Source organism: Anser brachyrhynchus (assembly GCF_964034855.1).
Source record: "Anser brachyrhynchus genome assembly, chromosome: Z".
NCBI classification, from domain to species: Eukaryota; Metazoa; Chordata; class Aves; order Anseriformes; family Anatidae; genus Anser; species Anser brachyrhynchus.
In genome coordinates, this window is record NC_137697.1 from 16,266,577 (window position 1) to 16,289,756 (window position 23,180).

At 42.7% G+C, this 23,180-nt stretch overlaps 1 protein-coding gene across 6 annotated transcripts in view; it reads right to left on the bottom strand.

Moving 5' to 3' along the window:
* The window catches only part of ELOVL7 (ELOVL fatty acid elongase 7), a 33,803-nt gene extending 10,870 nt beyond the window's left edge, over positions 1–22,933 (bottom strand). The window contains exons 1-3 of one of the 6 annotated variants that reach the window (XM_080572906.1): positions 22,790–22,831; positions 15,073–15,232; positions 2,481–2,574 (exon numbers count right to left, since the gene is read on the bottom strand). In XM_080572906.1, coding sequence (XP_080429032.1) covers positions 2,481–2,544 — 64 coding nt within the window. In that variant the 5' untranslated portion in view covers positions 2,545–2,574; positions 15,073–15,232; positions 22,790–22,831. Of the gene's footprint in view, positions 1–2,480; positions 2,575–12,577; positions 12,659–15,072; positions 15,233–21,462; positions 21,658–22,443; positions 22,625–22,789 lie in introns of those variants that run through there. The other 5 variants (XM_080572908.1, XM_080572905.1, XM_080572907.1 and 2 more) reach the window with 5 other exon arrangements.
* Positions 22,934–23,180: the final 247 nt, after the last annotated feature.

Genomic DNA, 23,180 nt, shown 5'->3' on the forward strand with positions numbered 1-23,180 from the left:
GGGTTTTGTTTTCACTAATCAAGAAAACATTTACCTCAAATCTGCGCTGACTGGATAACAAGATTTAGCACCTGTCAGATTACGTCTTCCTGCATCATAGAATCATCTAGGTTGGAAAAGACCTAGAAGATCACCAAGTCCATCCATCGACCTGACCTACGGGGTCCCATCACTAAACCATGTCCCTGAGCGACACATCCACAGGGATGGTGACCCCACCACTTCCCTGAGCAGTGTGCTGCAATGCCTAACCACCCTCACCATAAAGAAATTCTTCATGATAAAAAGGATCTAAACTTCCACTGGCACAACTTGAGGCCATGTCCTCACATCCTGTCACCTGAGAAAAGAGACTGACACCCACCTCACTACAATCTCCTTTCAGGTAGTCGTACATAGCAATGAGGTCTGCCCTCAGGCTCCTCATCTCCAGACTAAACAGCCCCAGTTCCTTCAGGTGTTCCTCATAAGTCATTAATTCTTCACACAAAGAATCACAGGAAATGGGATTTTCAGTCCAGAGCCCTCCTCCATGAAAAGCCTGCATCTTCATACACTGCTGTGGCTCAGAAGGCATATAGGAAAGCAATGCACAAGCAGGTCACAGAGCCTGCATGTCCAAGTGAGACTTCATTACCCTGGAAAAGCATGTGTTTTGTCTCACAGGTGAAGGCACAGACAGGCAGTAGCCCCACTTTTCAAGATCCTCAAGCCTTATAAGCAGTATGGTGTTAGATGTAATAACCATGGGGAATTCAGACTGAGAAAACACCCTCTCATTGGTTGACATTCACAGATTGTTCCTAAGAAGTCCTGACACGTCACCACTCACAGTACCTTAAAACTCATAATTTTATATTGCAGATCTCCAAACAGCAAATATGTTGCAAGTTCCTCTCCAGTTATCCCATACTGATTTCAGCTATTGCAGAGAGTCCTTCTCCTGCTCATGCTGCTGTTACCTCTCTTCACAGCTGGGACTGACAGACCTACCCTTTAAACTTCACCTTGATCCCATTGCACCCATTTGTCATTCATCACCAAGTCTCAGCTCAAAAAACTTCAACATTTCTCCATAACCAGGATAAATAGAACAATTTTTTTCTAACCTGACTTTTGGAAGTTTCGTTTCTGAAGGACCCCTAACCTTCCTGTTGAGTCAGCAAACGGCTGCTTTCATGGTCTGCTGCTGTATGTTGGGCTTGAAATTACATCATTGCAATTTTTGTTAAGTGTTAAAATCATGGCCAAATGTCTTAAGTTAGTGATGTTCAACCCATGGCATTCAAGCAACATGTCTTGAGGCACTCTGGTGTTGTTTACAGCCATCTTTATTGTTTGTTTGTTTTTTAAAAAAGGTTGAGGAAAGCAAATTATAATGCCATTTGCAGCCTGTTAGGTGCCCCATGCTGCTGCCCATGGGCCAACAAGTATTGCGAAACGCTGCACATTAGATTTAAAAAAAATTACATCTGTCTGTGTAGCACTGCAAGAGAAGAACCCGCTCTCCACAACTGACTGCTTTTTTGCATTCACCCCTTGCACTGATACAACCAAAACCTTCCTGCTGGTTCTCCCAGCTTGATTCTGAGAAAAAACATGTTCGGGCACTAACGGTACAATATGCTATGCCAAATGCAAGCACTGGTAGGCAGAGAGATGAGCAACTGAAATTGTGAATTCGTGGACAGGGCAGCAGCAATATTCCATCACCCGTCCCAATCCTCTTCATCCACTGAGTCATACTCACAAAGCTCCCTTTTCACGTGCATGCTCTGATGCTACAGAACAAGAGAAATGGTTTTCAGCTATACTGGAAAAGATGTTACTAATTGTAGTGATCAAACCTTAACTGCTTCTTAAGCTTTCCCCAGGAATCGACTAATCCTGTTCATTACGTGACTACCATGATGAGGAACATTTTAAGATTACGTTAATGTTCAGTGCTCAATGTCCTCCTTGTAAGAGGTGCACCAAGAGACTACAATTCTTTTCTGGAACAGGGCTGTGAGAATGAATTACTCTGAGGGCAAATTTCAATACACTACAACTCACCAGGGTTTGTATTTCCTTTTACTTTGCAAGGGGAAAATAGAGCAACACCGCACACCTAACTCAACTGATATCATAACATTGTTAGTTAATGAAAAAACAGAGCTTTACATTCAGTAGAACAGAAAAAATAATTAAACTATATATTCAAGGCGAGCCAGAGACTCTTACAAAGTAATCACTGTTGGCACTCTATTAGTCTGAGGTTATAGCCAGAAGTTACCTGAGTTTTGTTTTTTTCCTTTTTTTAAATTCAAAAAATAATTTGTTCTTTATAGTTAAAAATGTCAGTAGGTAGCCTGGCAAGTCTATTAAACATATACAGGAAGACTAGGCTACTTGAAGCTGATATTAGTACATCTACACTAGCTACATGCTGCTTTTCAAACTTATTGAAAGTTAATAAGTTTTAGACTTTAATGACTCACCAGCATCTTTGATCCATTCATCATACAGCAGCACAGCCTTTGATGTCAGATTGCTGAAGGCCATTTTCACTTGATTAAGATTTTATGATGCTGCCTGCAGGGAAAAAAAAAAAATAAAAAACACAAATATGGATTTCAGTAATTAATAAAACAAAGGTGAATAAAGTGTTTTGGAAAAACAAATCAACAAACAGAATGGAAAGAAATGGAGGAGGTTAACAGAGCACAACGTGAAATACAGATCAGGTAGTGTTAGCTGGACAGATCACACTACACGTGATGTTGATTTATAGCTGAGCTGTTATGCAAAACAATGATTTTGTAATCTCTCCATGCCAAACAAGGTGCTTCCATGCCATAAGGCGTTATCTCAAGAAACCATGCTGTGGTTAACCGTTACAGTTAAGGGAAAAATATAAATAAAGAGCAGCTGCTAAAAATCGGTTTTATTGTCATCTCCTTTAGAAGTCCACACTGATAATGTAAAGTTCAGCTTTGCAGCATTTACTGCTGAAAAAGTAATTTTCTAACTAAGAAGTATTTCTAAGGTAGGTGGGAGGGAGAAGAGGTGCCAATGTCTGCACACTTGTTTTAAATACAATAATTAGCTATGTTATAATTAGTATGCAAATCACACACTGATGAATCAACTGTTTCCACACCAGGATTATGAAGCATCATAGTACCACCGGTAATACCATTAACTCACAAAAAATTTCCAGCACTTCCAGTTTGCCTGCAGCACCACCCGCATACGTAAAACCAAGAAGTATGCTTGTATGAATACTGATTTTTGCTCCAACATCAAATACTCACCAGCCCTTTGCTTTACCACATTTCCCCCAGAAAATACTATTGTTTCTTTTAAAAAAAAAAAAAAATATATATATATATATATGTTTGACTGGTGCTTCTCCTATTCCCACTCGGCGTTTCACTGTGCTATATGATTTCTCTCAATACCTCCACATAATCTTCACACAATATCCACCTCTTAGTCCAGGCTGCACACCTCGACAATCAGCTCCTTTCTTCTGGAGGAGAAGACGGCCTTCTCAGAGAGCCATCTCAGCCTCCTTCAGTCTAAGCCAGCTGCAGCTTTTGGGAGCCAGTTCTGCACCCCATGATGCTGCAATGCATCTCTGCTCACTCCCTAGATCTCCCCACTGTCTTCTTCTCATTTGTGCTCACCTTAGCAAGCCTACACAATAATTTCCCCCATATTTCTAGTTCTAAAGCTGTTCACTGCCATTTCATAGTATTTAGACACCTCAAAGAACACTATATCCCACACCCTTCATCACAAAATGCAACACTGACAAGCCTGCCTTTATTAGTTTTCACATGATTTACCTCTTCCCAATTCTCATTTTCCTACCCGCTTTTTCCTGCTTGCACTTCTGCTATATGCACCTGTGCATCTGAAACTATTTCTTGTACAGAAAGTGTTCCCTCTGCTCACGTCTTCCAGAAATACAATTTTCCAGCATCAGCACTTCCCAGCTCAATGTCAGTGCCTTTATGCTGACCACCCTCACATGCCCACTGCTACCTTGATTTAGACAGCACCATATCAATTCAAATTGCTGCACAAAGCATCTTCAGTACAACAAAGAGGGCAGGCTTCTTATTTCTTCATAGCCATCTTTTTTAAGATATATCATCATAACTACTTCTTCCTCTCTACAGATGCTGCAAAGCTATTTTTGTGAATACCAAAAAAAGTCAACATTGATCCAGCAAGCCTGTCATCTTTCACCAAACGATTTCTAGGCAACCATCACACACATCATTGTAACAAGCAATACATTAAGCTAACAAACATTTTACATAAATGCAAAATTACTCCCTAATGCTCAACAGCAGAAAAAGATACACAAAGCCTCTAAAAAGGAGAGGACAATCCCATCCTCCACACAATCTGCTAACTGCAATGCTCACTTCACAGAAGTGTTATTTTGCTGTATTGAACTCTTCCTACTAAGTCGGACTCTCTACCACATACCCAGTGGGTACAGGGTGCTGCTGAGACAGCTCTAAACATTCATTGACATTCAAAGTCTTACTGAAAGCCATCAGAGTATTTCTGATTTTAATATGTAACTGCACAACAGCCAATTTCTACCTACATAGATTAATTTGATTGCTCTGAATTACTAACCGTACTATTCCAACATCATGAGTGTGGTTCAGACACATGAGCAATGAAGTCCACAGTACAGCGACCAATTTCAAGTGATCAAATACTTCTTTTTAATCTAAATCACGTATGAATACCCCCTTTCTGCCCCCTTTTCCATTTAAACAAGCAAACATAATTCAATCTATATAGCTTAGAATAACACATCAGGAGCTAGATTTCTGTAGAAGCTTCAGTTTCTTCTTCTTTTTTTTTTTTTTTTAATTAAATCCAGTGGTGCCTTGCTCTATCCATCTCACTATCTCACTTTGATGAAGATCAAGGGCACTTACTGTAACCAACAAACTATTGTCCACGCGTTCCTCAGCAATAACTGTGGCCATAAGCCCATAGCAATTGCATTACTCCACCCCACCCCCCCATCCCCCCGCACACACACAATCATGCTGGAGCTCAGTGAGCACATGTAGGCACATGCACACTTTTAACAAAGCTCAATGTGAAAGAAATCCATGTCCATTCTTACAGAAGTATCGCAGCATTTGCTACAAAGAACACCAATGTGTTATAAAACTCCGTGTTTATAAAGGTTTATAAAGGAAAAAACAGTAGATGCAGGGAACATCTCCTTCCTATTCTAATGGAAACCTGAGTGGCCCTATTCTTTTTGACACTAGCTGAAAATGGTTAGGAACAGATAAGTATTGCTGCCATCTTGCTCAATAAACCAAACCATGGATGATGTCAAATGAAGTAAACCCCACCCTGTCTTGAACACCACGTACTTCAGATTGTACAACAGTGACAACTGAGAAACCCAACTGAAGGTAGCTGGCACTGTGGGGGGAAGTATTATAAATCTGTATTTTATGTATAAATAACTATTAAAATAGATTGATTACAATAAGTTATACTTAAAATGCAGGATTCTTCCTATTTCCGTCTCCTGAGAATAGTAAATTAAGAGACAAGGCATGTCAAACAAGATACCTAGTTCAAGAGTTCTAACAATATTCCACTAAAACCTACAAACACCTTGTGCACAGAAAGGCTCAATATTTCAATAATATAAAATATAAATATATATATACATACACATATATTCACTGAAGACAAATAACCACATGATATTTAATCAGCACTTCAATAAAGAAAAATAGCTTATTGAATTCACTGCCAGTCAGTCTTCCTTCTCTCAACCTGATGAAGATCTTAATGTAACTCAGACTGGCTAGTTCAACACGCTGACCAAGACCCATGTCAAATGAGCAGCCTACTGTTTCAAAACGTGCTTTCCAAAAACCAGAAATGCTGTGGTAGTTGGCTTAAAATGCATTGCCATTTATTACAAGTTTGGGGGTGTTGATTGACTTCTCCTCCTTATGGTGCGAACTGCTCAGCCTGCAGATTGCAACCTCACAAATTCACAGTTCTTTGCATTTATCCATTTGACATGTCAACACCAGTTCAGTTTTGTATTAGGAGTCAGATAAATGTGCTGTTGGTATTTAATAAGCACTCTTAGGGTAGTTGGCCATTTGGACCAAACACTATCATTGTATCTGGAACTAGACTACTTCCAATACGTTGCTTTTGCTCATGGTAGAAATGCAGCAGACAAAATGGCATGTTCTCACTTTTCCCATGCTGCTGGAAAAACACTTATCTACCCCTCCTGACCCCAGAACTCACAGTTCTTCTCCATGTAAAAGATTTGATAAGAACTGATGCATCGGAGCCCCTTAGTCTTCAGAGTTTCTATGTTCAAGTCCACAACAGCTGCTAAACTTATTTTGAAAGTTTTGCAGTTAAGTTTTGCAGTTCTTTCATCCTTGAGAGAAGGATGCGCCAGTCAGAGCAGACAGCTTAGCTCAGCCTAAGGACACAGAGATACTGACTGAGAAATTACTCCTAATCTGAAAATAAGCAAAGCACAATAGACAAAACTTATTACTCTAAGAGTGGGAGTAATGTCAGGAAAGAAGATAAAGCCATTTATAACTTTTCTACAGTTAAAAGACTTGATATCAACTTTTGCATACAACACAAATACTTTATTTTCGAAGTGTTTTACAGCTCTACTTTTTTTTTTTTTAACTTAACTAGCTACCTAGTTTTTTCTTTGCAAGTCTACTTTTATGAAGAATTTTTTGCATTTACATAACTATGTCAGGATTTTTTTGTTCCTTTGTTAACTATCTCCAAGTAGAATTAGTGACAGCAAGGGAGGTATTTGGTCTTATCCCATTACATTTACTTCACACACAAGGTCTCACATACAGGGAAAAATATGATCAAGGCCTCTTGTGTTTTGTTACTGTTGATTTTGTGGGTTTCTTTAGTTTGTTTTTAATACAAGACTGAAAAAAAAAACACACACAAGATAAGCAACTAGATTGTGCTTCAGCAAAATAAATAAATAAAATCATTTTGAAGGACTGCTCTTTCAGAGTACAACCATATCATTGGGAAAAAACCCAAAGATGCTCTGGCTTAATACAGTTTTCCATAGTGTTTGGCACTTTTGAAGCCTACAGAACTTATCCTCTAAACATGAATTTGGAAATGTTTAGACTGAAGGGGCAAAGACCTGTGGGCAGAGAAAGCCATTTGTTAACACGCAGCTTCAGTTCTTCATGCTATAAAGCCATCCACACATGAAGCATTTGTTTAGCCACAGTTCAGTCAGAATAATGTACATTTAATTTGCATAAATGTTAACATATTTACAGAATCAGCACATCAGCACTTTTATTTCCAATGTTCTACTTTCTGCTTGTAACAGTATTACAAAAAGCAACTAGAATGTGCTAGCAACAGGGAAATTTATTTTAAAAATGACATCTAGACTGTAGTAAACTTTCCCAAAATTACAGAAGGCACACTAGCAGACTGATTTTCAAAATTGGGTTACTTTAAATGATGCAAGAGAAGCAATTAACATAAATTTAAAAAAAAAGTCATTTACATTCAGTCTGCCCAGTCCAAAAAATTCTAAAGAACATATATGCAGCCCCCTGAAGCACATACATTTGGAAAACAAGAACTGAAATTATGTCTATGAAACCTGTGAAATCACCTATGAAAAACTGAGGCAAGGTACTCAGCTCTTAGAAAGAAATGAGCGCTATTTTTCTTTTTATTTAAAAATGTCAATGGGAGTCATCCTGTGTACCTCTGTTCAGGCCAGCTGCGCTAACATTTCTAAAGACACCTTTAAACAAATGTACCTCTGTCATTGTAAATATAGGGGTGTAAGTGAGCCAAATGATAGAATGGGCTGTGTCAAAAGAGTAAAGCCATTTGCTGGCCCCTGGTTCCCTACAGCTCAGCAGACAGCTGAAATAGCTGCAGCTGAGCTAAGGCCCACAGCTTTGCAGAACCAATTTCAAATGTGACCATTACCTTTACCGGAGAGGGAGAGGTACATAAGATCATTTACATCAGCCAAGAATGTGCATTTTCCACCCAAAAATGCCACATCAGCAAACTATACGAGAATGCCACAAGATGACAAGTGGTAGGTATTAAGCTGTTACAAGTTCTGTTACTATGCAAAAAACATTAGTGATTCTTGTAATAGGAATTACTGGTATGCCTCACACATTCTTTATCTTTAAATGAGAACAACAAGCTTCTAGCATTCCTTGGCTTAACCCACATGAAAGATATTTGCCATTCTTTGTGCTTATTTATTCCCCCCACGTAGTTTTTAAATATTAAAACGTATCGAAATCTGCTTTTAAATAGTAATTTAAAAAGCAATGTTTTACATTGATGGCTACTAAACAAAGGAAGCAAGCAGAAGAGCGTGACAGAACCAAGCAAAATGAAACAATACCACTGGGAATCCAACATCAGCTTTGTCACTCTAGAAACCAACTTCTTAATTAATGTAATTAATTAATATTAAGGCAAGACTTTCTCTTCACAGAGAAAAGCTTGCTATTAGAAAGGTGGAGATACTAATCACAGAATCATTTGGGTTGGAAGGAACCTTAAAGATCATCTTATTCCAACCCTGCACCATGGGCAGGGACACCTCCCACCAGACCAGGTTGCCCAAAGCCCCATCCAGCCTGGCCTTGAGCACCTCCAGGGATGGGGCATCCACAGCTTCTCTGGGCAGCCTGTGCCAGCGCCTCACCACCCTCTGAATGAAGAATTTCCTCCTTGTATCTAATCTAAACCTACCCTCTTTTAGTTTAAAGTCCCTTGTCCTACAGGCTCCAGTAAAAAGGGCCCTAGTTTTACAGGGACCTCTTAGCAAAAGACAGTAAAATATGATAACGTACAAGCTTCAGTGGGGTAATTTTCACCCAAGTCAGATGCCAGAAGCAAAGTTTCTGGAATGTTACCCCTCTGACATATCCAGCAGGTTATGAGGGAAGGACCCCCCCCCCATCCTGCAGGAAGATGGGAAGAACATTGACCCATGCCGGTCTGATTTCAAAACGATAGCACGAGAAGTGACAGTAATACTTTGTGACACATTCAGGCACAATTATGAAACATTAATGCTTCAGAATCACTTAATATACCATTGTTAATTTTGCTTTTGAAGTTCACAGGGTAATTAAATCAGAACATTTCACAGATCATATCTTTGGCTTTACCTGGGAAATATCAGCTCTGCCCTTCCTATTTCCCAAGGTTGTGTTGTTACATAATTGCAGTTATTTTAACTACTTTACTCCCTTATGCCAGGCTGCAAACAAGTACAAAATGCCTATTACATCAGATTGGTTACTCACCTATATTCTGCCACAAAGTTGGATATCACCTGGTGTTATAGGTTTGCCTGAGAAAAGTTTCTGTGACCTTCCTGATCCTGTATGTCTTCTCTCAACTAAACAGTGCATTTTGGGGAAGTTTCATCTCACATGTAGGCTGGCAACATCCTGCTTAGCATTAGGTGGCTTTTTTATTGCTGTTGTTAATATTGCTTGTAAGCACTGTTCCTGTCAGATGTCAGTGCTCGAGTTACAACTCTGTAACAGAGGGATTTGAGGAAATTTCCAAGTTTTTAAGAGATGTATTAGTTAAATGTTACCTTGATTAAATTTCAAACTTTGTCTCTGAAGCCAGCCAATTTTAAAATAAAAATTACTCCTTAGTGTGCATCAACCACCTCCAGTAGACATTGGTGAGGGAATAGCACATTTCCAAATAAATGTAAATCCCTTTGGAAAGAATGTGGACATCTTAAAAATAGATGAAGGAGGTTTAGAAACTGCATTAGAATGTCTGCTTATAAATTCCCACACCAGCAGTATTCAGTAAGAGACCTAATACTTACCCTGTATTGTCACCTTTATTGAATTTGTTGTATGGCACCTCATTATTTAATGCTTTGCTTTTTAAACTAGCACCAAAACTACCATTTACCTACACAAGTAAAGTAGTCTGTAGGCAGCAGAACTAGTGAAAACAATTCATTTCAACCACATTACATACTTTTTTTTTTTTTTTGTCCTGTCAGCCTAGTAGATTTCCCATTCTGATGCTGGGTAAAATAAAAACCAATTTGTATTTCCTTCCATGCTCACACACAATTTGTTAAAAGAATGGATACTGCAGACTTCAAGCAAGGCTGATTGCTAATGGGCACAGAAAAGCTCCTCCCTATGGGAACTGTTTCAGGTTCTTCACTGAGCATGAGTACAGCCCCACTTTTGCCCTGCTTCCAGCTGATGTCAAACAGGCATCCTCCTGGTCCACATACACTGATCCAATGACCAGTGACTGCTGAATAGGGAACCCCCAGCGTGTAGTCCCATGGCAGCCCTACTGATGGGTCTGGTCCTCAGGCAGCTGCAGGATAAGCCACAGCAGCTCAATGACCCAACTGAAATAATAATCTTGCAGAAAGAGTTCCTTTTTCAGTCAGCACAGTGGCTGCACCTGAGGGAGCTCATGCAAAGGAAGCAGCAAGACACCTGAGCTGGGATGCTGCAGGAAGGTGGAAAGGTGGGAGTAGCAGCCCTGTCATAGACGTTTAAGCTGATGATGAAATCATGTAGTGAGGACACAGAATCATCATGTCTGGTCCTGCCTGCGTAGCCATAGACAATCATGTGCCAGATCGTTAGTTAAGACGTGCACACACCGCGCCTCGGCAAGCCGTCACTCTGTCCATCACATGCACGAGGAGTACTTCACAACACAAGAACCGAAGCCACAAAAACGCCTTTGTGCTACAACCTGGCAGCAAAGTATTGGGCATCACCGATACGTTAAATTACCTAGTGAAGCAACTGAAAGCAATCCTAGGTACTAATCCTAGGCCCTCCAGGACCAAAGAGCCCATGCAAACGTAGCCTGGGAAGAAGTTTCCTTAAAAGTCTGAACTCAATTATCAATTTAACTCAAGTATGAGAAAGACACTGGGCTGGTCCCTGAAAGAATTCCCAGTTTCACTTCGGAAACAACCACCATAAACTACATACCTACCCGTTTTTTAATCCTCATATTCCCATTGTTTCAGAGAAAGGCGAAAACATAAACTGGGTGTAAAGCTGCTAGAATTTTAACTAGTTATCAGTACTCCCCTGCCTTTACCAAACCCCCTTCAGCACTGGTATGTCAGCCACCCTGCCTTCAGCTAGCCTCACCTGCCTACCTGTGTGCTGCTGAGAGGCTCCTGAGCCTGGATTACCGCAAGAGCTCTTCTCGTTGGTCTGCCAGTGCATGACTTGCACTTGGCTCCCTTGGGTTTCATGCCAGTGGGGTGACAGCAGCTCACAAAGTCACCTAATCCCGCCTGCACAGTGAGCCCCATGACACACATCCCATGACAACTTTCACCTAGAAGTCAAAATAAGGTTTGCCTATGATGTAATATTTGTATTAATGCAACCGCATTTCCATTAGATTATGACACATCATTACCCTTATCAAAAACCTCTGGCAAATTATTCATTTAGTATTTGGGCCATATCCGACTCAGGTTAATCTTCTGCTTATCCAAAAGACTTAATAGCTCCTCCTTTTTCCTCCTTTCTAACTATACAAACAGAAAACTTTCTGCAGTGTCTTAATTTTTATTTCAAGATCAGCTAGTCTTTGTGTCACTTTGAGCAAGCTTTCACAAAGTGAGAACCAGGGGACAAGGCAGCAGTAAGGCAATCTGGTATGTTCAGATGAGCATCACAGGCATGCGCCCTGTGCAACCCATTCATTCCTCTACAAGTCAGTGTCTTCATAACACGCAGCTTTTACCCCTTCTGGACTTCTTTGTTCTGGAGCAGGGATAATTCTGACAGATATGTGAAAGTATTTTTAAGTGTGGTATTTCTAAAGCGTATACACATTGTTAGCAACCAAGCAAACCACAGTGTAAAACTGTGCTGATCTAGAGGGCTAAGAAGTGATATTTAAGCTGCAGTGGGTTTTTGTTTGTTTTTAGCCTGTACAGGAAATACTTTACTTTCAATAAGCAATTCACAGATGAGTTCTATAAAGGTAGTGGGAGTGGAAGTGCTAGCTGAATACCAAGAATGAAAATGATGTCTCATGACATCAAAAGTTCACATTTTAGAAGACTAAGAATGAAAGGGCTTTGTGGATGCATCCACAAAACAGAATTAATGGCATTTAATTTTCTCTCATTGTGATGATAAAAATTCCTTGTTTTAAGTATACACCATAGTTATTTGATTGCTTTGGTAAGAACCTTTTCAGCTTTCTACAGGACACCTATTTTTAGGGAAAAGCATAGACAAAGTAGGTAGAAGCATCCTCGTAACAGTCCTCAATACCTTTATTGGTATACCCCGAGAATGGGCAGGCCATAAGCAAAACAGACTCATCTAATGATGTCACATTTGTGTTCAGCCTAAAATTCTCCCTACTTCTCCTGTGTGATACCATTGCACAAAGTCTGCATCATTCTTACACCTCCATGTAGGATGGTTTAGAATTTGCTCCTGTTATGAGCAAAATTGGTTGTACCTACCTTAAAGGTACTTGTGAAAATATGAAGAGAGATAAGAGTGAGACCATCCCTTTCCTTCAGCTGCAAGCTGAGCCACTGGGTTGGCTCCACCACATCATCTATCCTCATTAAGAGTTAACAGGTGAATCACATGAGAATCTTATATATCCAATTAATTAAAATATAAACAGTTTGCTACCAAGAATGGGTAGAGAACTTAGTTTACGTTCACCCATTATTTAACAGAACAATGGCGTATATTGACATTAAGTAGTCATTGCGGGGGGCACTCCACAGAAGCTGAACAAAAAGAGATAAGAGGTGTAGCAAGAGTTCATCTTGCAGAGCAGACTCCTTAAAACATCTGGGAACGAGATTTGTTACACAGGTAACATACTGTGAATCTAGCTAATACCAATGGAAAATAAAAGCAAACAAGACTTCTTGTTTCCATTGACATTTTGTAACCAAATAATCAATGGCAATGTACCTGTAGCTATTCAACAATGCAGAAATTGAAAATCAATAGAGGAAAAAAAAAAAAGACTATAAATTTCCATCCATGGTAGGCAAAGATGGGGACACTGTGCTGTCTTTTGTAATATGAAAATACAGCAGAAAGGAGATTCATGGGAAGAGGAGACAAATATATACCTGTATATATATAGTTACCTTAAGAGCACAGTACTTAAGAAAGAAGTGAGCAAAGAAAGTGAAAAATATTCATCAATACTGAATGAAGAAGTATTTTTCTACAGTCATATCTTGCCTATAGCACACACTCAGCTCAGTTACTGTCACCTCAGATGACGTGATGCAGAGTCACTGCCGATTTATGGAACTTTTATTGCACCGCCTGCAATCTTGCTGGGTTCAAAATATTAGTAAGCAGCAACACTGATAACACCGGTGTGGAATTGCAACACATTATTTTGCTCATCCTTTAATGCAGCAATTTTCAGAAGCTGAGCTGCTCCCACACCACTCACTCATGCTGACATGGGCTAATTTCCTTTACCATTGTTTCCCGCCGCCTTACACTTGCTCAACTTACCCACCCTCGGGTCCTAAGCTGATATCCTCGGCAGCAAAATAATGCATTCCTTTTGCTCCAATGTTGCTTGCACTGCACTAGGCAGGCATAAATTTTAAAGGCGTATGACCTAGAACTGACACCCTCCCTATCCACCCACCTTTTTTTTTTTTTTTTTTTTTAAGATACTATAGTGCATAGCGGACATGCTGTTGCACACTGTAAACATCAGCAACTGCATCCTCCCTAGCAGGCTCTTTCAAAAGAAAGCTGGGACCAGCTGTGTCCACAACCTTCGGCTGCAATGCACGCAGCACAGCCGCCAGCCCTGGGAAGTGCAACACAGGCTGCTGAGCACTGAGAGGAGATGGCAGGGATTTTAGGGCCATTTTCGGAGGAGCCACTTTAAAGGAAATCTGTGCTCAGCATTGTTTTTAAGCTAAAGTATTGGAACACGGAAGTCTGCTGTCATTGTCATTAAAAAAAAAAACTGCTGCTCACAAGTTCAGTCTTGGCACATCGGCTGATGTTGTGAATGTGCTTTCTGGAGTGCTCCAGGAAGTTGCTGTATGGCCACATCCTAAATCTTTCCAGTGCAGAGGTGATAATTTATAGGGATGCAGTCCCAGATCATCAAGGGATGTGCAGCTGGATATAAAGGCCTTCTGTTTTTTTCATTTGTTTTTTAAATCAACATTCTTCAGCATGATGAAAGGTCTAGTTAATCAGTACAAAACAATCAGGAGTATTAGTGTCAGGCAACCCACGAAGACACATTATACTGTTGCTTGGAGATTCAGGCCTCTCAGTCAGAATAACCAAGCAAAGTAATAAGAACATGAATAGACTTCTAATTTCTCCTAGCAGCCCTGTTTTTCATCTACACCCCAAAGATCTCCACTTGGGGAAAAAAAAAAAATAGGAATTGGTTTACACTTGACCAGAGTTAACGCATAAGTCCAATGCAGCTTTAGAAATTGAGTTGACGTGGAAATGCCTTACAAAAAAGCCAGATGTTTCCCAGCCAGTGCTTGCTGTATTCTGTCCTCAAGGGAGGAATCACAGAGGGGTGGAGAACAGAAGGCAAAGGGATGCCCAAATGTCAGGGACAGCTGGAGGAAGTGACCCTGCAGACTCACCCTATAGTCAAGATATACACTGTCAAGATAGCATTGTGTTTATACTTTGAGTCCAGGGGTGAAAAGACAGAAACTAGTATTTTATAAACTCCCACTTGATACCATTTGAAATCTGAATAAGCTTCTGGGTTCCACCCAGGCAGTCTTGGATGCTGCTTGCAGTACGGCTTGGTCAATAGCTTTCCACAGCACCTTTCCCTTTTGAGGTGACTGCACCCCTTGTAAGGTGGTCCAGTTTCCCAGAGCTTGGACATGAGACATGCATAAAAGAAAGGGAGCACCTTCACTTTGGCTTGGCATTAAGAGCAATTCCAGAAAAACTTTTGCACTTGTTGTGCAGGTACCTTTCAAAGGACTACAGATGTGTTGGGCATCCAAAGGGTTCCTGTGAAAGAGCTGTTGGTCAGGACTCAATTAGAAGTATGGACCATAGACATTCACAGCTGCCTACAAGTATTACAGAGAGGAAACATCCAGTCCAGATGAATCAGAGAAGTGGACAGCCTATGGAGACAAAAGGAAAAGGGCAAAGCGATGCTGTGTGGGACAGCAGCCAGAAGACAACCTACCCTCAAAAGTTTACACAGAAACAAGTCTCTCCATCAGCTAAGAATATTAACTGGCTTTGTTAGCTAAGGGAATCTTAAAACATTTTTAGAAATCAGACCTTATTAATAAAATTCAGGTTCATGGATGGATATGAGCTTTTTGTTCCACTTCCGAGCAAAAAATATGCAGTAGTTTGCACAACACCAAATGTCAAGTAGAGGTTGATATTATGGACAAAATATGTTAATGACATGACAGAGTTGTGACAGGTGACTTTTGCCCCAGATCTGGTTACTTAGATCTTAGTTGCTGTGCTAATAGGAATTTTAAAAAGTCTTCAGTACATTGCACTTTCAAGAAGAGTGTATGAAACACCATTGTGCAGGCTGGGGTGTCTTTAAATTAGTTTAACACTGATTAATAACTTCACAAAAGAACAGAATGAAACACACCACGTTACCGGACAGGTTTATCACAGGTGTGCTGTAATGCACAATTCCACCTGGGAGAGATACTGAATATTTTCCACCTTCTATCAGCATTTTCCACTACCACAGCAGAATGCAGTTTTTATCGTCTTCCCAAACACTCAGAGACCACCCAGGACCACAACACATGGCCCCAGTTTAAAATAGATCAGCTCAGCTAGACAGTGTGTAGGGATGAACCAGGCCATATCAACCACACTTATTTTTCCCGTTTCTGATCCTGAAAGATTGCCAAATACAAATAGCTCAAGAAAAAAAAAAAATAAAATAAAAAAAATCCATCAACAAAGTGCATTAGGCAGTGGACGTGCCACATTAGAATAACGCAGGAGACGATAATACTTTCAGTGCAGAAGCTTGGCAAGAAGCAGAGTACTCAGACTAATACTGACGTTCCTGTAAAACAACAGCACACGAGAAACACTCAGCATGCAACAGCAGGAAAGGAGAGGAAAGCTGGAATGTCTCCAGTAGAAAGACTGAGCTTATATCTACACATTTCTGTTACCAAAAAAAGTCTGAGATGGCATTTTTCAGGTACAGGTTTCAGCGTTCTGTGGAGGAGGTCAGCATGTTTGGTTTATTCTCTGTGCAGAGCAGAGGGCAGGTCACTAGAGAAAAAGCAGCACTTTTCGCACTCGGCACAGCAAAGCTGTGAACAAAACCAGAGTGTTGGTGCCAGCTCAGTATTCCAATTTCTATGCAAAACTACCAGGCCACACACCACTGTCTGAACCTAGAGCAACACCACAACCCTCGTCACCCAAGCAGGTTTCTAAACACAGCGGTTTGTCTCTTCTACCTCACCTCCAGATGATTTCACTGTTCACACTCAGACCAAGGAATTTGCTTTCACCCACGCTCACTGTCCTCCACACACACGATGCAGCTGCAGGTTCATTCAGCTGACTGGGTCCAAACAGTAAGATGCTTTCCCTCTGACGGGTGGAGGACTGGACCTCTTCCCACAACTGTTGTCTCAACAGACGAGCCAAGGTCATACAACTTCATCATCTGTAAAAGCAGCTCCCTTTCTTATCACAAGCCTGTCTTGGTTCAGTTATGTTTTGTCTGATGCTCCGACACCTTGGATGACATGAAATTAAGCTCCTCAAGGACACATATGAAGTGTCCACAGAACACCATACTGCACAATTTCCACAGGTCCAGAGGCAGTTTTCCATTCAATAACTTTAAATGTAGGTCAAATGGAGCACCTAAGCTGTTTAGTTTTAAAACAGAGTAGCAGCTTCCTTTCAATGAATCGGGAAGAACTCCAGATCAACCCAGAACTCCCTCAGGCCAATGCACTGATTAGATTTTGGGGAGCAGTTTCAGGATAACATGAAGCTTGGATGGGGAACTTCTTACTCTGTGACATTTCAAGCATTCATGAAAGAAGTTGTTGAAGGGAGTCAAGGAGACCTTTAACAGCTTATAACTTCTGCACTCCCTCCTCCCAGCTTTCTCCCTTCTCCAAAACGTAGGAGTTGTGTTCTTGGTTAAAACTTAAAATGAGCGGACTTCTTGACTGCCAGAGCTATGCGTGAAACAATTTACAGCCTTTCTTTACAGTTTTATTACTTCTTCATGAAAAAACAAACTCAGCCTCCTCTAACAACTTAGCTTATTGCAGAACAAAAGGTGCTACAGAAACAAAGTTGTTGGCACCATAGTAGTAATACAAGAGGCAGAAGAAATTAGCATCTATAATAAAGTTCCATGAAACATGGCTCAAAAACAGTTCTGTGAAAGGTTTAATTTCAAAGTTGGTGGTCAACACCTCACTTACTACACCAGTCTTTTGGCTTTTGTACATAGTCTTTCATACATCTTGTCATGAGTGATAAGGGTGGACAAGGCACGTCCTAAATGCATTACAGTAATTTAATTAAAAGCTTGTCAGGCCCATTCTGTACAGTTAAAAGTCTCAAAAATGAGCCTTTTATTTCAGTACAGAAAGACAAGCCACAGAACTCTGAGTACAAAAGCGATTAAAGAATGTAATTCAATCCAGATATTTCCAACTGTACATCCAAGCAAATAAAAAAGGGATTGTCATGGATGATGTAAATGCAAACACTGTAAAATACACTATTCTACTGCAGTGTATCTGGATTTAAGTAATTTTCACCTTTACAGGAGAAGGCAAAATTATGAGATACTACTGCTTTGAACAGACAATAGACATTATCTGTGTAGTGTCTATGTAGTCCATCCCTATCTATTCGTAACACCACATGGCAAACAAATACCACAGTATTTGCTTAACAGAATAAATGAGCATATCTGACCTACAACCCTGATACTCTTGACACTTCAGCCAATACCTTTTAATTAAAGAGAAAACTGGAAACATTTTACCAAAAGAAAACAAGTGAAAATATTGTCTGTTAAGTCCTTACCACAAAAAGACAGATATATTAAAAAAGATTGTATTTCAAAACTTTACGGAGCAGAAACATGTTTCCCCACTCCAAAAGATATTTTCTCCTCCAGCAGCAGCAGTAGCTCTAAATCAAGGACTTTCTACTTTCTGGTCACCTTGCACTCTGCTCTGGTACACATCACAAAACATCAGCTTCAAACACTAGTAACACGTTCCAGGCACTTTACTTTGTAACTGATCAGGCACAAAAACAATCAAAAAATAAAAATTAAAAAAAAAATTGTCACCTCAGATAACTTTCCTGAAAGAAAGGGAACAGTACCAACGTTAAATGTACCCATACTCTAAGAGCATACAGAGAAGCATTGAATCAGGCTTTTGTGACTTTGTTTTAAGCCATTTTGGGATTGATGATACAATACAAATTATTTCCAAATCAACAAACAGATCTTTGTGTTTCAAACCCCAGCAGAAGTTGTCCCCTTCTTTTGTTGGGCGACAAAAGAATAAAAGGAACGGAGTTATTCTTGGTGAGCTATGTTTTTATCTCAGACATACCCGTAAGTCCGGCATACAGCCCCTGGGATAGCAGGCGTCTTCAACTTCCATCCAGGAGAAGCCTAGAGAAAGTTACTAACTTTTTGCACTGTACATGGTATTTGTCTGCATGTGTTTTAAAAGCACACTGTACAGATTTATAACCACATTCACACCCTTTTGGTGAGGTACTGCTTTAAAAAAAAAAGATTTTGAATAGAGGCTCCAGGCACAGGGCCCAATGTGCAAGGCACCGTATCAATATAAAAGATAATCCGGACTACAAAGAACTCACAATACAATTAAACGCCCACAGGGAACACACAGGAATTCACAAAGCTTCTACAAGAAGCTTCTCTTGAGCACAGCAACTCTGGCTATTTACAGGGTAAGTTTACAATTAAAGAGTGGTTTTAATGGGACCGATGTCATCTTAATCAACTTCTCCCCCCATTATTCACTCCTAATCCCACTTCACCCTTTACTCATGCTGGAACAACTGTTTTTCTCACTGTTGAATAAAACAGACTGGGAAGCACATCAAGGGCAGGGGGGGGACAAGGCCACAGGAAAAAAAAATAAAAAATAAAAAGGTATTTTTAACCCAGAAGAGATCATCAGAATAGTTCAGCACTGGTCCTCTCCAAGGGTCCACACCAGCACAATAGAAAATAAAAAAAATAATAATAATAATAAAAAAGAAGAAAAAGCAGCACAAGGGCAAAAGCACTTAGGATAGGAGAACGGATGGTGGAACTGCAGCAGGAGGCGGAGGTGGTATGGTTAGGTGAAGGGAGATAAGAGTCAGGGTTCGCTGCTTTTACCGTGATGAGTAACGTGGCCCTGACACGGCGGAGAGGAGCAATCCAAATACCATTGCTCCTGGCAAATACGATGACTCAATGAGTTTATTTATTGCCACCTGAATTCATCCTCCCTGTGACATCCGTGCTACTCCGTGAGTGGCACCCGGAGCTTACTTTGGGCTGGATAGGCTGTATAAGTGGTAGTTTACAAGAGATGAGATTTGTGTGTAAGCTCTGGATTTCAAAGCTAAAAATCTGGTTCCTCTGATTCTCACACAGTACCAAGATAACAACCAAAGCCCTGTTTACACCTGCGCTGCTCTAAATTCAGTATTCTGTTCACATTATCCAATCTATGAACTGCTTACAGGTCTCCTCTAGTCAACATCTTAAGTAATAAAGCGTTTTCTGTAACCACCATAAACAGAGCATAAGTAGCAGAAGACACGAAAAAAAAATCAAGACACATCGACAGACACATGGTAAGCATTTTACTACATGATTTTAGTGTGGGGGGGAACCCTGCACTATTCAGTGTTTCCTGTTCAATGACCAGCATTTAACACTGAAACCAAAGACAGGTAAAGAAGAGAGACGTCTGAGTTCCTCTGGTGTGTCATTAGGCTAGACTTTCATATTTAATATCAGCTGAAGTAATCCCGATTACTTCTGGGATTTCACCCAAGTATCAGAAAGATAGAAAAACTTGTAATTGCTACATCACCTGCAACTTTGCAAAAATTCCTGTAAATTGAACATGGCAATTGAACAGGCTCCAGAAAATTGCACTGTGTATCCCTTTTTAGCTTTCATTGTCTTGCTTTTTAAAGGAACTACTTTTTTTTTTTAAAGTACAATCAAGCCTAAAAAATGAATTATTTATTTTCTTAATGTTTTTGTTCAAACATTCCAACATTTTCAAGTAGGAAAAGGTTCACTTTTCACCATTTAGGCTGCATTTGCCCTCTGTAGCTGCAGCACTTAGCCTGGGTACCAGGGGGAGGCCGCCGGGCACCTGCAGGGGCTCCGTGGCCCTGCACAACCACTGAGAGCAACCACCAACCTCTGAAAGAGTATTTAAAGTAAAATCAAGTGAGCAGAAAGCGCTGAACATTAAATCTCAAAGCAAACCATGAAGCTTTTCCTTTTCTTATATACTTTAACTCTTTTTAAGGTATAGGTTCTCTGCAAGTCTCTCGGTGCGGGGCTCCCAAACAGATCAGCTTCCTCCTTATATTCAGAACTGCTTTTTGAAGTATAAATTGTAACAGAGAAAAAGGTAACCAAGCCTATCAGCCCTTCAAACTCAAAGTGTTTTTGGGCAATGGGGAAAGAAATGAGAAAGTGCACCTGTGCATATCACCTGCTGTGAGTTCAGGAGAGAAGAGCAGGACAAAAGCTGCTGCGAGGGACAAGGGGGTAGCAAGAGGGAAGGGGCACGTCTCCCTTCCCAGCTGCATAGGATCTGGGAAGCGGCTCAGTGCTGCAGACATCTACTAGCCTGAAACCGATACTAACGCCAGGCTGTGAAATTATCTTTGCAGAATCAGGCTGCGCCCCTGAGGACGACGCCAGCCCTTCCATTCATCCCCGCCTGCCACAGGCACTCGCCATACGTGTTTTACGAGAGGTCCTGTCCTCTGTCCGCTCCGGGACAAGCCGGCGGGGAGCTGGCACAGACCCTGCCCTGGCACGGCCGGGATTTGGGGATTTGGCCGGCAGATGGGGAAGGGGAGATGGGGAAGGTGCAGGGCAGGATCCGGCTCCCTTCGCCTCCCCGCCGCCGGGCGTGGGAGCGGCGCAGCAAAAGTACAGGGTAGGAGGAAAAAAAAAAAAAAAAAAAGAGAGAGAGAGACAAAAAGTTTCCCAGTTTCCTGGTTTGCTGCGGCTGAGCGAAACAAAGCCAGGAAGGGCACGGCACAGTCAGCAAAGGCAGCCGAGTCACGTCAGGATAGAGAAACGTACCTGATTAGCAATTTTGCCGGTATGCAATTAGTTGATAGACATTTCGTGGCATTCGGGGAGCTGCGTTAACGAGTCAAATCCTATTTGTCACGCGTTTTCCTTGGCTAACGCCGCGGCAGCTCCCCCGGCACATCCCGCGAGTATGAGTATCTCTTCCCGCACCCTAACCTGCCTCCCTCCTCCCGAAAACGAGCCCCTAGTGGGAAGCTGGCGGGCACCCCGCAACGAAACGCCGCAAAAAGGCCTGCTGTTCCCCGCCCGGGCGGCAGAGGGGCTGCCCAGGAGGACTTTAAGCCGGGTTTTCTCACCTCGGGTCTTTCCTCGCACTTTCTCCGAGCCAACAAGCAAGTGCAGGGCGCTCCCGCTCCCCGGGAGCACCTCGCACACGAAAACGAGCGGCGGCCGTGCGCCGGCAGCCAGAAAAACCCGCCCGGGCTGCCCCACGGGGAGAGCCGCTCGCGGGTCTGGGGCGCCAAGCGGGGAGGAAGGTTCCCGGTTTGCCCAAACAGCCTCAGCCGACTCGTCTCGACCCCCCTCCCGCACAGCAAGAGCCGCTCCGCTGCCTCTCCGCGCTTTTTCCACCGCCGCCCGGCTCCATCCCCGCGGCTGGGGGGGCCCGAAACCGGGCCGAAACGTCGCCCACCCCACAGCCCGAGAGGCGGCAGCCCCCTGCCCCGCTCCCTCACCTCCCGGAGAGCCCCCTCCGCGGGGGGAAGGCAGCGGGACAGAAGGACAGACAGACAGAGCCGCCCCACTCCCAAGCGGCTGGACGCCGTCCTCCCAGCCCTACATTTTGGGATCCTCCCGAGCACGTGGAGCACACCTCTCCCCCGGGGCTGCTCCTGCGGAGCGGGGGTCCTCAATTCCTTGATGCCCGGCACCGCTCGTGGCTCGGGGGGTGGGTAGGAAAAGGCCACTTTGGGGGGAAAACAGCCCCGGAGCAGCCTCCTGAGCGAGGCGGAGGCCGTGCTCCTGTCTCACCTCCGGCGCGGCTCCTTCCTCAAGACGGGGCGAAGAGCTCGGAGCGGGGGGCACGGCCGGGAAATCTGGGGGGCTGGGGGTGAGGATGAGCCTCAGGGGGCACAGGCACCGCGGGGGGGAGGCAGGAGGGGAAGGCACAGCGTGGGGAGAGGCTCGGGGAAGGCTTGGGGGAGCCGGGACGGACAGACGGAGGGAGGGAGAGAAGCGAGCAGTGATTTGGGGGCAGTGACTTTGGGGCGGGTAGGAGCCACCCCGTGTCCCGCCCCGCCCCCAGCACGGAGCCGGAGGGGCTCCCCTCAAGCCCTCCAAACCCACCCCCCAAAACCCCCGAGCCCCCCGCACTCACCCGGCAGCGGCGCGGCCCCACCTGTCCCCGCACCGCCGGACGGGACTGCGGGGCGCCGCGGGACACGGGCCGCCACAGGGCGCGCGGCGGGGGCACGCCCCGGGCACGCCCCGGACACGCCCAGGCCACGCCCAGGCCACGCCCAGGTCACGCCCCGCGCCCCCTCCCTCGGCCCCGGCCGCCCCGGACCCCCCCGTTTCTGCAAGCAGCGGGATGTCGAGAGACCAGTAGGAAGTCTGGGAAGACAGAGCATTAAAAATAACAATAATAATAATAATTAAGACAAACTGCCCAGCTTCAGCCTGATACCTCAAGCCACATCTTCATCCCCCAAAATATTGTGGTACACAGAGATTTTCCTCTCTCAGGACCTATTTAGGATGAAGATGAT